General features: G+C 35.5%; 2 protein-coding genes across 2 annotated transcripts in view; both read left to right on the plus strand.

Moving 5' to 3' along the window:
* Positions 1 to 360: 360 nt before the first annotated feature.
* Positions 361 to 11,106, plus strand: LOC127435257 (patatin-like phospholipase domain-containing protein 2). The gene is made up of 9 exons (XM_051688561.1): positions 361 to 723; positions 2,820 to 3,052; positions 3,612 to 3,677; positions 7,297 to 7,506; positions 8,067 to 8,127; positions 8,231 to 8,434; positions 8,555 to 8,687; positions 10,195 to 10,302; positions 10,428 to 11,106. Exons 1-9 carry the CDS (start codon positions 537 to 539, stop codon positions 10,678 to 10,680), a joined length of 1,455 nt encoding a protein of 484 aa, XP_051544521.1. The 5' UTR covers positions 361 to 536; the 3' UTR covers positions 10,681 to 11,106.
* An 863-nt stretch (positions 11,107 to 11,969) lies between these two features.
* Positions 11,970 to 13,562, plus strand: part of ttll12 (tubulin tyrosine ligase-like family, member 12) — a 48,276-nt gene continuing 46,683 nt past the window's right edge. Inside the window, exon 1 of the mRNA XM_051688558.1 lies at positions 11,970 to 12,129. Coding sequence (XP_051544518.1) covers positions 11,995 to 12,129 — 135 coding nt within the window. The 5' untranslated portion in view covers positions 11,970 to 11,994. The remainder of the gene's footprint in view (positions 12,130 to 13,562) is intronic.

The following is a 13,562-nucleotide window of genomic DNA, read 5'->3' on the forward strand; positions in this document are numbered from 1 at the left end:
TTGTTCTTAAAAGCTGTAATCACAAACGACTATGATTTGACCATCTCGAGCAGCGTTGAGAAAAGTAACATGACACACGTGACGATGTCGTCCATGCAGCGCTTCAGGCAGCGTTCTTATGCAATAATTTATACCCGATTAAGTACACTGAGAAAATGTAAATAGACATCAAATTTAAAACACAAAGTGAAAAGTTAAATTAGAAAAGTTATTTTTAAGACGAAGTTTAACGTGACCAATTTGAAATAACTTCCTTGGTGGTTTTCCCCACCTATTCGACTCAATCGTTTTAATGTTGATTGCCATTCCACCTGTTTTTTCTCTGGGGCCGCCGCATGTCTTCTATTGGTTCTAATGCTGTCAGACGTAATAATTAAAGACCGAAACTCACAACAACAGCACATTTCCTTCTGCACTCTGAGACCTTAATCAAACACGGTTACAAACACGGACGTGAGGACCAGTAGAAGACATGACATTAGTACAAACCGATTTATTATAACGTCCTGATATTTAAGCACCTGTACTTGACAGTAATGTTTGATTTAAATGGCGGGTGGAATCTCTCGTTCGCTGGATGCGGATTTTTGGGGATTTATCACATCGGCGTTGCGAGCTGTCTTCTGGAGAAAGCACCTTATCTGGTCCGTGGGGCCACTAAGATCTACGGAGCCTCCGCAGGGGCCCTCACTGCCTCTGTGCTCACTACTGAGGCATGTTTAGGTATGCAGGTCTCTCCAAGGCTGTGTTTTAAAACCTAGTGTGCTGCATACCTAGACAGCATTTTTGAGGAGCTCATCAAAATTAACTTATTCTATGATGCCCAACCAAATCAAGTAATTTCTTATGTAATTTACAGTATGCTGATTGTGATTTCGCTGCCAATAAGTGGGAAAAAAGAAATACTTGAAGGAAACAATAATCAAGTTTAGGTTGGTGGTTAAAGATCTATGTTGGTGGTAACATAAATGCCAACAATGCGCATTCCCTGAAGTATTTCAACTAAACAACTGTGGGATAAAAACTTTGGATGAAAGTGTCAGCTTAGTGTCAATGTATCAAACTTAAATCTTTTTCCAGCCTGTCCCATATGTGAGACATATCAGACTTTCTTTAAAACTAAATATATATATATATATATATATATATATATATATATATATTTTTTTTTTCTTTTTTTTTTTTTTTTTTTTACATTAGTTAACAACATTGGTTAACATTAACTAACAATAAACAATACTTTTACAGCATTTGTTAATCTTGGTTAATGTTAGTTTCAACATACAGTAATACTTTTTTTTTAATCAAAAGTTGTATATGTTAACATTAGTTAATGCACTATGAACTAACATGAACTAACAATGAACAACTGTGTATTTATTAACTAACATTATCAAAGATAATTAAATGCTGTAAAATATATATATATATATTGTTTATTGTTTATTTATTATATATAATGCATTACCAAAATGTTATATTGCATTACCTAATAACATAATAGCCTATTACAAAATTATTTAAAATAATGTATTAATATTTCAATTGAGAATTTAGGTTTCACTTTAAGAAGTTCATTAATTAGTCATTAAAAACATTATATAATGCTTAACTGATTAACAGTTTAATGAACATTATTTATATATATATATATATATATATACGCTACCAGTCAAAAGTTTTGAAACACTTGACTGAAATGTTTCTCATGATCTTAAAAATCTTTTGATCTGAAGGCGTATGCTTAAATGTTTGAAATTAGTTTTGTAGACAAAAATATAATTGTGCCACTATATTAATTTATTTCATTATAAAACTAAAATTTAATTAAAAAATAAAAAAGTTTTTTAAATTGATGACTTGGACCAAATAATAAAGAAAAGCAGCCAATAAGTGCCCAACATAGATGGGAACTCCTTCAATACTGTTTAAAAAGCATCCCAGGGTGATACCTCAAGAAGTTTGTTGAGAAAATGTCAAGAGTACATGTCTGCAAATTCTAGGCAAAGGGTGACTACTTTGAAGATGCTAAAATATAACACAGTTTTGATTTATTTTGGATTTTGTTGAGTCACAACATAATTCCCATATTTCCATTTATGTTATTCCATAGTTTTGATGACTTTACTATTATTCTAAAATGTGAAGAAAAAAAATTATAATAAAGAATGAGTAAGTGTTTCAAAACTTTTGACCGGTTGTGTGTACATATATATAAATGAAAATATATGTATTGAAGTTTCATGATATTTCAAACTATTTGAATGTACACTTAGGCCTAATAGATGAGCATTATATAATAATGCTAATATTAATAATGTTTGTTAATGTTATCAATAAAAGACATTATAAAGTGTTACAGAGAAAATCTAGCTTTTATATATTGAGGGTTCCTGGGTTTTTAAAGATGAAACCCCCACTATTTAGAAGGTACAGCAAAGAATTCACAATTAAATAAGGTAAAATGGGAAAGTAAAGTGAGTTTCAGACTGTCATATGACTGATGATTTGCGTGATTGCATATTTGGATTCTTTCACTTTCGTTTTATATCTAAACAGGGCATGGTGAATCAGACACTAATCAACCTTTGCTTTATTACATTCAGAGATTATGTGTGTGAGTTTGTGGTTTGCTCAAAGTTTGCTCAACACACTGTATCTGTATTACAGATACAGTGTGCTCAAAGTTTGCTCAACACACTGTATCTGTATCTGTATTACAATTAGAGGTTTTTTTTCCAGCTCATTTTCATTCATTCACAATTGCTTAATTCGTTCTTTGTTTAATGTCCATTTCTATGTACTGTGTTTTGATTTAGAGAAATGTTGTGAGGATGTCATTGAAGTTGCCAAAGAGGCTCGAAAGCGTAATCTGGGCCCTTTGCACCCAACGTTCAACCTGGTCAAGGTGTTACGTGGAGGCCTGTATCGTGACCTCCCTTCCAATGCACACACACTAGCGTCAGGCCGACTGTGTGTATCCCTCACACGAGTCATGGATGGACAGAATGTTCTGGTCTCAGACTTTAGCTCCAAAGATGAGCTCATCCAAGTAAGGACCCTGTTACCAGAGAAACAGAGCTCATGATTTGATTGTCTGTCTGCACGCTAACATGGCGGGACATGCTGTCATGGAAACTAGGTGGCAGCAACTTACTCAATATTGTGGGAGATAACCCACATTTTATATACCTTTATCTATATTCCTTCTCTAGATAAATGCTCATTAAGAAATTATGTCATTACATGTTATATGATAAGTTCACCAGAATTGTCAGTCATAACCAGGCGTGAAATCGAAAATCTGTGCCTGTAGAATTCTGAAGGATTAGAACACCTGTTCACAAATCCCCCTGCATGTTTGTTTATTAAATATTTTGGCTAACTTGATTATTCTGTCAGCTATTAATAACAGTTCACTATCTCAGCTCTGTTTAACACATTTTACCATTTTTAAATCCATTCCCTTGAAATGATCAGAATGTGTCAATATGACAGATTCAGTCTGGGCCTATTAATATGGCAAGGCAAATATTGCAATTTAAAACTAAACTGACTTTCTATTTGTCTTGTAACTCCCTTTCTAATTCTATTTTTTCTCATGTTCTCAGGCACTTGTTTGTAGCTGTTTCATTCCTGTATATTGTGGTTTGATCCCTCCTGCCTTCTGTGGTGTGGTGAGTGTTAAAGTTCAAAACAACAGTGATGTCATTTTTAACTTTGTAGAGCCGAGGCACTCTATGAGGTGACATTGCTGGAAAGTTGGATTTATTTCAAGGAAAAATTAGGACATTGCTACCAGAGTTCAATACACTTGCCTGGAAGAATTCAGTGACTGGGGCACACTGAACAAACATTGGCCAAATAAGAGAATGAAATATGCAATGGCTACGTTTACATGCACCCTCATAACGCGATTATAGTGCGATTAAACTGTAGCTCATGTAAACAGAATATTGTGATTATGATATTGCGATTATGCTTATAATCAGAGTAATGATAATTGCAGTAAGATACAGTATGTGAAGTACTCCCATTTTAATCGCTTTATACTGGCATGTAAACTCTTTAATCGTATTTCTTACACTCTGACCAAAGTGCGCCTACATCAGTGCTGCAGACAGATGATGTTACACTTAAGCACAGGTTCGAAAAAGACAAAGCTGCACATTTCGGCTTCATGTAAAACATCAGTTCAATGCACTGTTTTCCAGTAGTTGTGCTCCTCCATCTACAGCCCCACGGCAAAAAAAAACATATTTTCCCGAGTTGTGAATGTCCGTTTGCAGTCTGAATTGAATGTTGGGGAGATAAAAAGGCCATATGCCGCAAAATATTGGGAAGGAAACATGTCTTTGAAATGAGTTTGTGCTCTCATTTAGATTTACACACAAATGACTCTTACGAACCGAATCTTTTTAGTGAATCAAAACAGACAGTGCATCCAGTGTAGTCGAAAATGACTCTTATGAAGTGGTTCTTTTAATAAATCATTCAAAAAGACTCAAACTGACTGACAAATTTTCCTTATGACAAGCTGTATTTAAAGAGAAATATTTGCAACAAGTTGTTTTTATATATATATATAAATATTCATTTATAATAAAGCATTCAAATCAAATTTCTCAGCAAATAATCTGAGTAATGTCAAGTAGTATGTAAACAGGATTGAAGTGGTTTGCCCAAATCATGTAAACATCTAATTATTCCTTTTACTCTGATTATTGCAATAATCAGAGTATTGGTGTACATGTAAATGTAGCCATTGTTCTAAAGAGGATTTGTAGGCATTGGCTTTCCAACAAAATCATATTTCCTCTTGTTCCATTGTGACTTTGTTTGTCTGCACAGAGCCGATCCTCCTTCCCATATTCAGTACATTGTGTTCCTTCCTTTGGACTGGGAGGAGTCTGCAATGTATAGAAATAGCTCAAAGGTCAACCAGTTCAGCTAAATATTCATCTGTTTATCTTAACAGTGACAGCCAAAGTCAGCTTATTATTTAGGCTAGTTAATGTAAAGGAATAATTGTTTTGTTATATTTCTGGACTTTATTCTGATAATACAAATGGTTCTTTTATATACAGTACATGCCAATTACTAATCATGATTTGCATAGAAAAACTAAAGCCAGGTTAATTAATTTGCCTTGAACTGTAAGTGGATTAAATGGTGGTTCATGTAGTGCATTTTTGAAAGTTTTAGCTGTGAAGTTGGCCTATTAAAGGAGAAATAAAAGCTATTATGCAAGTCTGATGGTCTGATCACCCCACCACTTTTGTACCAGCCAAGTCCTGAATCATCCCACCCTGAACTAAGCCACACTGCCACATGTAATAGCTGGCAAATGCCAGATTTATATGTCTTTGCTCATTACAAACAATGAATTCCCCTCACGAATGAATGTAGTATCTTAGCTGATCCTGAAAAAAAGGTAATGACCTATTGCAAGCTCTTTTGATGTTTAATTATGCACAGGATTTGAATTATAGATATCAACAATTACAATTTCAATAGTTAAAATGCATTTTTTTATATCAGCAATTAAATTACTACTAAAAGGTTATTACTGCTCACAGAATTACCCATGAAATTTCAACTAGTAAAAGCTGTATATTTTGTTATTTGTAACTGCATTTTCATTAGCAGATATCTGTTATTCACACCTATTCTAAACACAATTACAGATATCTATAATTCATTAATTTACTCGTTAAAATTCCAAAAACACAAATCAGGAGTGCACTTCTTACTAGTAATAATACAAATTTTTAATATCAGTAATTACAGTTACTAGTGCAAATATCCATTTCTGAAACCTACAATTGAACTGTAACTATTAAAAATGCAAAAATTGGTTTTCACTTGTGGCAATGTTAATATCAGATGTCTAAAATGTTATTATAACTAGTAAGAAAGCCTTTAAGGATATTTTTAAATACTCTTCAGTTTATTGTTATCTGAAATCCATTTCCAGATATCTGAAATACCAAATCTAACATGTTGAAATACATTTACAGATATCAAAACCTTGCATTTTGTAATTCAATTGTTGATATCAGGAAATTACATTTGCACTAGCAACAGTGTAATTATTGATATAAAATAAATGATCATTTTAGTTATTTTACAAGCTGATATATGAAATTGGAATTTCAAATAGTAAGAAACTAATTATAGATATCTAGAACTGCATTTTGAACAGGAGTGAATAAAATATTTTTGTGAAATTCTACTTTTGAAAATGCAGTTGAAGATATCAATAATTTTGGCTTTTATTAGTTGAAATTCCATTTTTGATATCAAGAATGGGTAATTTTAGATTTAGTAAATATAGCTGCAAGCAGCAATCACGGTGCCAAGCACCGAAATGACAAACATTGCACAGCATTAACCACAACCCAAAAGATCACGTGACATAAAGCACAAACAAACACATCACCTCAAGATGGTTTTGAACCTACAACTTTCCATTCAATTGGTCACTGTACAGTCCACTAGACCACAGAGCTATAATATTGACAGTTACAAAAGGGACATATAACACACAGCCAGTCATCATAGTCACCATAATCTACTTTATATTCATGTAACTTTACAACAAAATGATAATCAAAAGTTGATTGGAGAAAAGCCCAGTAAACTTTTAAAAGCACAAAGCAAAGATCTCTGTAACAATAGAAATGTCAATGTGGGGGATTCAAAACCACAACCCTGGAAACTATAAACCAGTGTTTTAACACACTGAGCCACTCAGTTGACATGATAGGTTAAAGAAGATGAGGCTTAATAATAATAATACTAATGGATACAATAGGGGTTACACGCCTTTAGTACTGGGCCCCTAATAATACTAACGGATACAATAGGGTCAATGCACCTTCGGTGCTTGACCCCTAATAATAATACTAATGGATGCAATAGGGCTATGCACCTTCTGTGCTTGGCCCCTAATGATGTCATTTTTTATATCAAGAATTAATGTTTTTACTAGTTCAAACATAATTATTGAGTAAATAAATGTGCATTTTCATTAGTAGTAATTTCATTGCTAATATAAAGATTTAGCATTTTAACTAGAAAACATTTATTGTAGATATTTATAATTCATATGCTGTACTTCATCAAATGTCAAAAGGATACATGCCCATGTTATCTGTTAACTACTCATTTGTACATTTATACAAAGAGAAATGACCACTATTGAAACCAATTTACGCTGGCTTTTGCATCTAATGTGTTTCTGCATTCTAATGAATAATGAACAAAGAGACTAAGAGCAACATCTCTCATCAGCGTTATGTAGATGGTGGTATCAGTGACAATCTGCCTCAGTCAGAGCTGAAGAACACCATCACCATTTCTCCATTCTCAGGAGAGAGTGACATCTGTCCTAAAGACAATTCCACCAGCTTCCACGAGCTGCGTTTCACCAACACCAGCATCCAAGTCAACCTCGACAACATGTACAGACTAAGCAAAGCTCTGTTCCCTCCAGAGCCAAAAGTAAGAATGCCCAAACACACACACATTCACATGCCTAAGTGTGGTATGCATGACTAACATAAGTACAGTTACATAAGCCCTATCTTTAATCAGCCCTTGAGAAACATGTAAACTAATGCCTCTAATCATGAATTGCTTCTTAAGACCTTGAAACTGAATCATTTGTTGTCAGAATAGGAGTCTAATTTTGATAGATCCTCATCTTTGAATCTTTTCGAGAATTTCCTTTTCACTCCTATTCTGACTTGTTTTTGCTGAAATCACTAATTTTCATATTTATCAAGCGGATCATATATGCAAGGCGAGCACTATATTGATTTCTCTCTGACTTATTTTTCTTCTCTACCAATTTCTGCAATTAATTCATCCCAACCACTTGTACTGACTCAATTCAAACTTTGTTTTGCAGATAATCTACATTTCATTTACACAGACCCTAAAACATAAACTTACTAAAACTTAAACACTCTTCTGTTGCTACCTTGCAAGCACTGGTATTTCCTTCAGGAAATGGCAATCTTGCAACTTTTGATTTTTCTTTGCTATCATGTCTCTGGCAGGTGCTGGCAGAGATGTGTCAGAGTGGGTATAAAGACGCCCTCCGATTTCTCCAGGAAAACAGTGAGTCCCTTTTATCTGTCACAGTGTAGTGTGTATTCATAAATTATCCACTAAAATCGTGTGTGCAATGGTTAAGAAGATAACTGGTGACGTCTCTATGTAGATTTGCTACAGGTGGCTTGTCCGACAGCAGACATGACTCTGATTCAGGACACACCCACCTGCTGCTGCCCCCCAGGCAATAAAAATCCAGTTGTCGTGGAAACCACAAAACAGTGGGTGCTGCAGAGACTCCGCCTCTTGAGAAAGCATCACTGGTGGTTGGATGAGCAGCTTGTTGACAACCTGCCCATGCCCATTAAGAAAGGTAGGATGATCATGCATTCACTGGACTATTTTAAACTCTTACAGACATAAAATGTACTATGTTAAACATTAAAATGTTACTATGTTAACAATGTAGTGTACTATGTGCATCTGTTTGCAGTTTTTTGTGAGGCCTGCAGAGAAAAGCATGGTCTACTGGCACAGGTGACTGGTTTTCTGCCAATGCGTGTGGCTTCATACATGTTGATGCCTTACACGCTACCAGTGGAATCAGTTTACTCAGCAGCACATAGGTAAGTACCATCACTCGATATTGAACTTACTTCCTAAACTACATACAGAATATATGCTAATTTAAGTTGATGGATGGATGGATGCTGTATATGGATGGATGGATAGATAGATAGATGGATGGATGGATGGATACTTTAGATAGATAAATTACATATATACACTGGTGGCCAAAAGTTTGGAATAATGTAGAGATTTTGCTCTTATGGAAAGAAATTGGTACTTTTATTCACCAAAGTGGCATTCAACTGATCACAATGTATATTCAGGACATTCCTAACGTGAAAATGTACTATTAAAATTTGAAAAAAATGTTCAGATCTTCTTAAACTACTTCAAAGAGTTCTTATCATCCTTCACGTGCAGCAATGACAGCTTTGCAGATCCTTGGCATTCTAGCTGTCAGTTTGTCCAGATACTCAGGTGACATTTCACCCCACACTTCCTGTAGCACTTGCCATAAATGTGGCTGTCTTGTCGGGCACTTCTCACACACCTTACAGTCTAGCTGATCCCACAAAAGCTCAATGGGGTTAAGATCCATAACACTCTTTTCCAATTATCTGTTGTCCAGTGTCTGTGATTCTTTGCCCACTCTAACCTTTTCTTTTTGTTTTTCTGTTTCAAAAGTGGCTTTTTCTTTGCAATTCTTCCCATAAGGCCTGCACCCCTGAGTCTTCTCTTTACTGTTGTACATGAAACTGGTGTTGAGCGGGTAGAATTCAATGAAGCTGTCAGCTAAGGACATGTGAGGCATCTATTTCTCAAACTAGAGACTCTGATGTACTTATCCTCTTGTTTAGTTGTATCTGGGCCTTCCACATCTCTCTCTGTCCTTGTTAGAGCCAGTTGTCCTTTGTCTTTGAAGACTGTAGTGTACACCTTTGTGTGAAATCTTCAGTTTTTTGGCAATTTCAAGCATTGTGTAGCCTTTATTCCTCAAAACAATGATTGACTGATGAGTTTCTAGAGAAAGCTGTTTCTTTTTTGCCATTTTTGACCTAATATTGACCTTAAGACACGCCAGTCTATTGCATACTGTGGGAACTCAAAATCAAACACAAAGACAATGTTAAGCTTCATTTAACGAACCAAATAGCTTTCAACTGTGTTTGATATAATGGAAAGTGATTTTCTAGTACCAAATTAGAAATTTAGCACGATTACTCAAGGATAAGGTGTTGGAGTGATAGCTGCTGGAAATGGGGCCTGTCTAGATTTGATCAAAAATGACTTTTTTCAAATAGTGATGGTGCTGTTTTACATCAGTAATGACCTGAATATACTTTGTGATCAGTTGAATGCCACTTTGGTGAATTAAAGTACCAATTTCCTTCCGAAACAGCAAAATCTGTACATTATTCCAAACTTTTGGCCGCCAGTGTATATATGGATGGATGGATGGATGGATGGATAGATAGGTCAGTGTCAAAATCTTAGTTGTGATAGACAGAACCCTTGTAGTAAAGGTTTTTTTAAATCCATCTGTGTGCTGTTGATGTTTGCAAGGTTTTTGGAGTGGATTCCAGAAGTCCCTGCAGATGTGCGCTGGCTTGCTGAGGTTGCAGGAGGTTTTTACAGACTGCCTTGGAAAGGTTTGACATCAGAGAAAAGCAGGTTAGATCCCCCAGGGGTCATTCTATTAAAAATCCAATCCACCATCAAGAAATTAGACACCTTATGCCAGTATTTGCAATTAAACATGTACTATTGGTTGTTTTGTTGTCTCATTCATTGTTTAGTGGCGCCCCCTTGAGAAGATGTGTGAGCGAACCACCAATAGTAGATATACAGACACCTGTCATAGAGCAAAACGGACACATACCTCTTTCTGCCAGCAACCTTGACGGTTACAACTGGACTTTTCCAGACAACCTCCGTGAGGCTCCCTCTGTCGACCCACTGGATAGATCAAATAACACAAGAACCTCCCCCAGAAAGATGTGCTTTTTCGTTGGCTCACAGGACAATCATGAGAGCCAAATGGACCAGTGAAGGGGCTTCTTGCCTTAATAATCTATATAGAGGACTGGAAGACAGTTGGACAGTTCTGAAACATTTGTTGCAAAATTAGGCAATAGGAAATATGGGTTTGCGTAGTTGTAAGCTCTGGAATACACAGCTTAGAGTATAAATGACATGTCAAGCACTCCTCTTGTGATATGACTCTCCATATGTACCTTTCTTCTCCATTCAGAACCAAAGATGTATTTGTCAATTCTCTGGTAAAACTACTTTGAGTATGGCTGTATATTTGAGCACATTTGCTTTTGGACTATTGTATCAGTCAGTCTGTTTAGCTGACTTGAATGAAGAAAGGAAAGTTAACTTATTGCATCAGGTGCTAAGAGTTCTCTGAGACCTCAACTCTTGAAATACTATTATACGTGCCATCAAATCAAATAAATCAAATCAAATAAAGACTTTGAGCCCATGAATCTTCCTTTTTGATTTCACAAAATATGCATAAAAAATCTGTCTATTTTCCATCCTCACCCTAAAGAGCACGTTCTTGGAAAATATTGACATTTATTGAAAAATAAAATGGTACTGATAAAAATGATAAAAGTTCTCAATGGCTATGAAATCTTTGTATCTTTTCTTGGTGAAATATGTCGTGTGTCAGTATTGAGGAGATTTACATCATAAACTGTATAAGTTATAGACTCTTTTTGAATTAATCTGATATTCTGACACATTGACACAATGGTGATAAAAGCAACAGGTTTTCATTGGAAAGCCACTATGTTCATTTTATTTGCTGGAACAAATAACTCAGCATGTGAATTTTGTGAAATATGAAAGTTTTAAAATGAAATATGTCTTGTAAATATTTAACCACACCATCACGTTTAAGATTCAAAGGTAATGAAAATGAAAAATACACATTATTAATAATAATGATGCTAATACAATTATTTAATTATATAAATAAACATATTCAAATTTAAATAAATAAAAAAAAACCACAAAAATGTTAATAATTTTAGAGAAGTAACAATAACACATTTTTGTGGAAACTATGGTTATTTTGGTAAATTTGTGTAAGGGTAATAAATGTATTTTATATTGTGTCATTTCTATAAGCATTGTTTTGACCACTTTGCAAACGTAAGCATCAATTTAGCATACTCTTTATTATTTAAAAAAACAGCATACACTAGAACTGAACTAGGCTACATTTACAACTAGTCCTGCTTGACAGTACATGACAACTTCAAGAGACGCTCTGGCCCTTTAAACCGGTTACCCATAATACACTGCTCCTCTGTATAGCACACATGTGAGTTGTCAGAGAGAGAAGTCAAGATGGAGAACGGTAATGTTAACGGAGAGGAAGATGAAGAGTATATGGTCTTCCTCGCTCTACACAGTCCTGCATTAAAGGCGGCGAGAATCCCTCCGCTTTACTGGAAGAGTCTGCATTTAAAACTTGCCAATGAGGTAAAAATGCAGCCATCATCATCGCTGTTGTGCCTATCTGTGATAGTTTGACAGTACCTGTATCTGCAGGTAACTCAACATCAGTGAATTTAGTAAATTATATTGTTTTGACTGTGCATGTAGTTAACAAAATATTATTTACCTAAGCCACACTTTAAAATATACAAAATATCAAAACAAGTTGCAATTATTTAAAAGAAAGCTTATGCACGCTTTTTAGCTCAGACATTTCACAGAAAGAACAATTATGAAACTATATGTACTGTATATCCGCTTCTGCGCGTCCGTGGCTTTAAAAAATAGTGGTGAGGATTTTTATTTATCGTTTATTTTGATTTCAGTGACCATTTCTCGAGCACATTTGACCAGACGTTGGCGACAAATGAGGGTCTTTTATGTTACGAGCGAGTCATTCATGCTGTGTTCCAAATGACACATGCACTATGCACTCAGCCATGTAGTGTGAGAATTTTCAAAGTGTAGCAGCGTGCCAAATGGAATTATTATTAATTATTTATTTTTTACTGCACAAAAGCATTCGCCGTTTAACAGCTGACGGATGTGACGTTTCAAGCGCACGTGTTGAGTTAGCCAACCTCAGTTCAACACTTGAATCTCAAACAACGTTTATACACCGATCAGCCACAACATTAAAACCACCTTATTGTGTAGGTCCTACTCGTGACGCCAAAACAGTGCCAATCCACATCTCAGAATAGCTTTCTGAGATGTTATTCTTGTCACCACAATTGTACAGAGTGGTTATCTGAGTTACCATAGACTTTGTCATTTCGAACCAGTCTGGCCATTTCCTGTTGACCTCTCTCATCAACCAGGCATTTTTGTCCACAGGACTGCCACTCAATGGATGTTTTTGGCACCATACAGAGTAAATTCTAGGGACTGTTGCGTGTGAAAATCCCAGGAGATCAGCAGTTACAGAAATACTCAAACCAGCCCATCTGGCACCAACAAGTCATGCCATGGTCCAAATCACTGAGATCAAATTTTTTCCCCCATTCTGATGGTTAATGTGAATATTATTGAAGCTCCTGACCCGTATCTGCATTATTTTATGCACTGCACTGCTGCCACACGATTGGCTGATTAGATAATCGCATGGATGATTGTTGGTGCCAGATGGTATCTCAAATAACTGCTCTGTACAATTGTGGTGAGAAAAATAGCATCACAGAATGCTATTCTGAGATGTGAATTGGGGTTGTTTTGGCGTCACGAGGGGGACATACACAATATTAGGCAGGTGGTTTTAATGTTGTGGCTGATCGGTGTATTAACACAGCATGGGGTGATGGTAAAGCATTAAATTGACATGTTTAAGGTGCTGTCTTCACTGAAGTTTCGCTAGTTGCTACATTCTCCACTATTTACAATTGTTTTGTCAGACCAGCAAAGCAGCAAAGTAACCGCCA

This window comes from Myxocyprinus asiaticus, chromosome 45, assembly GCF_019703515.2.
Source record: "Myxocyprinus asiaticus isolate MX2 ecotype Aquarium Trade chromosome 45, UBuf_Myxa_2, whole genome shotgun sequence".
NCBI classification, from domain to species: Eukaryota; Metazoa; Chordata; class Actinopteri; order Cypriniformes; family Catostomidae; genus Myxocyprinus; species Myxocyprinus asiaticus.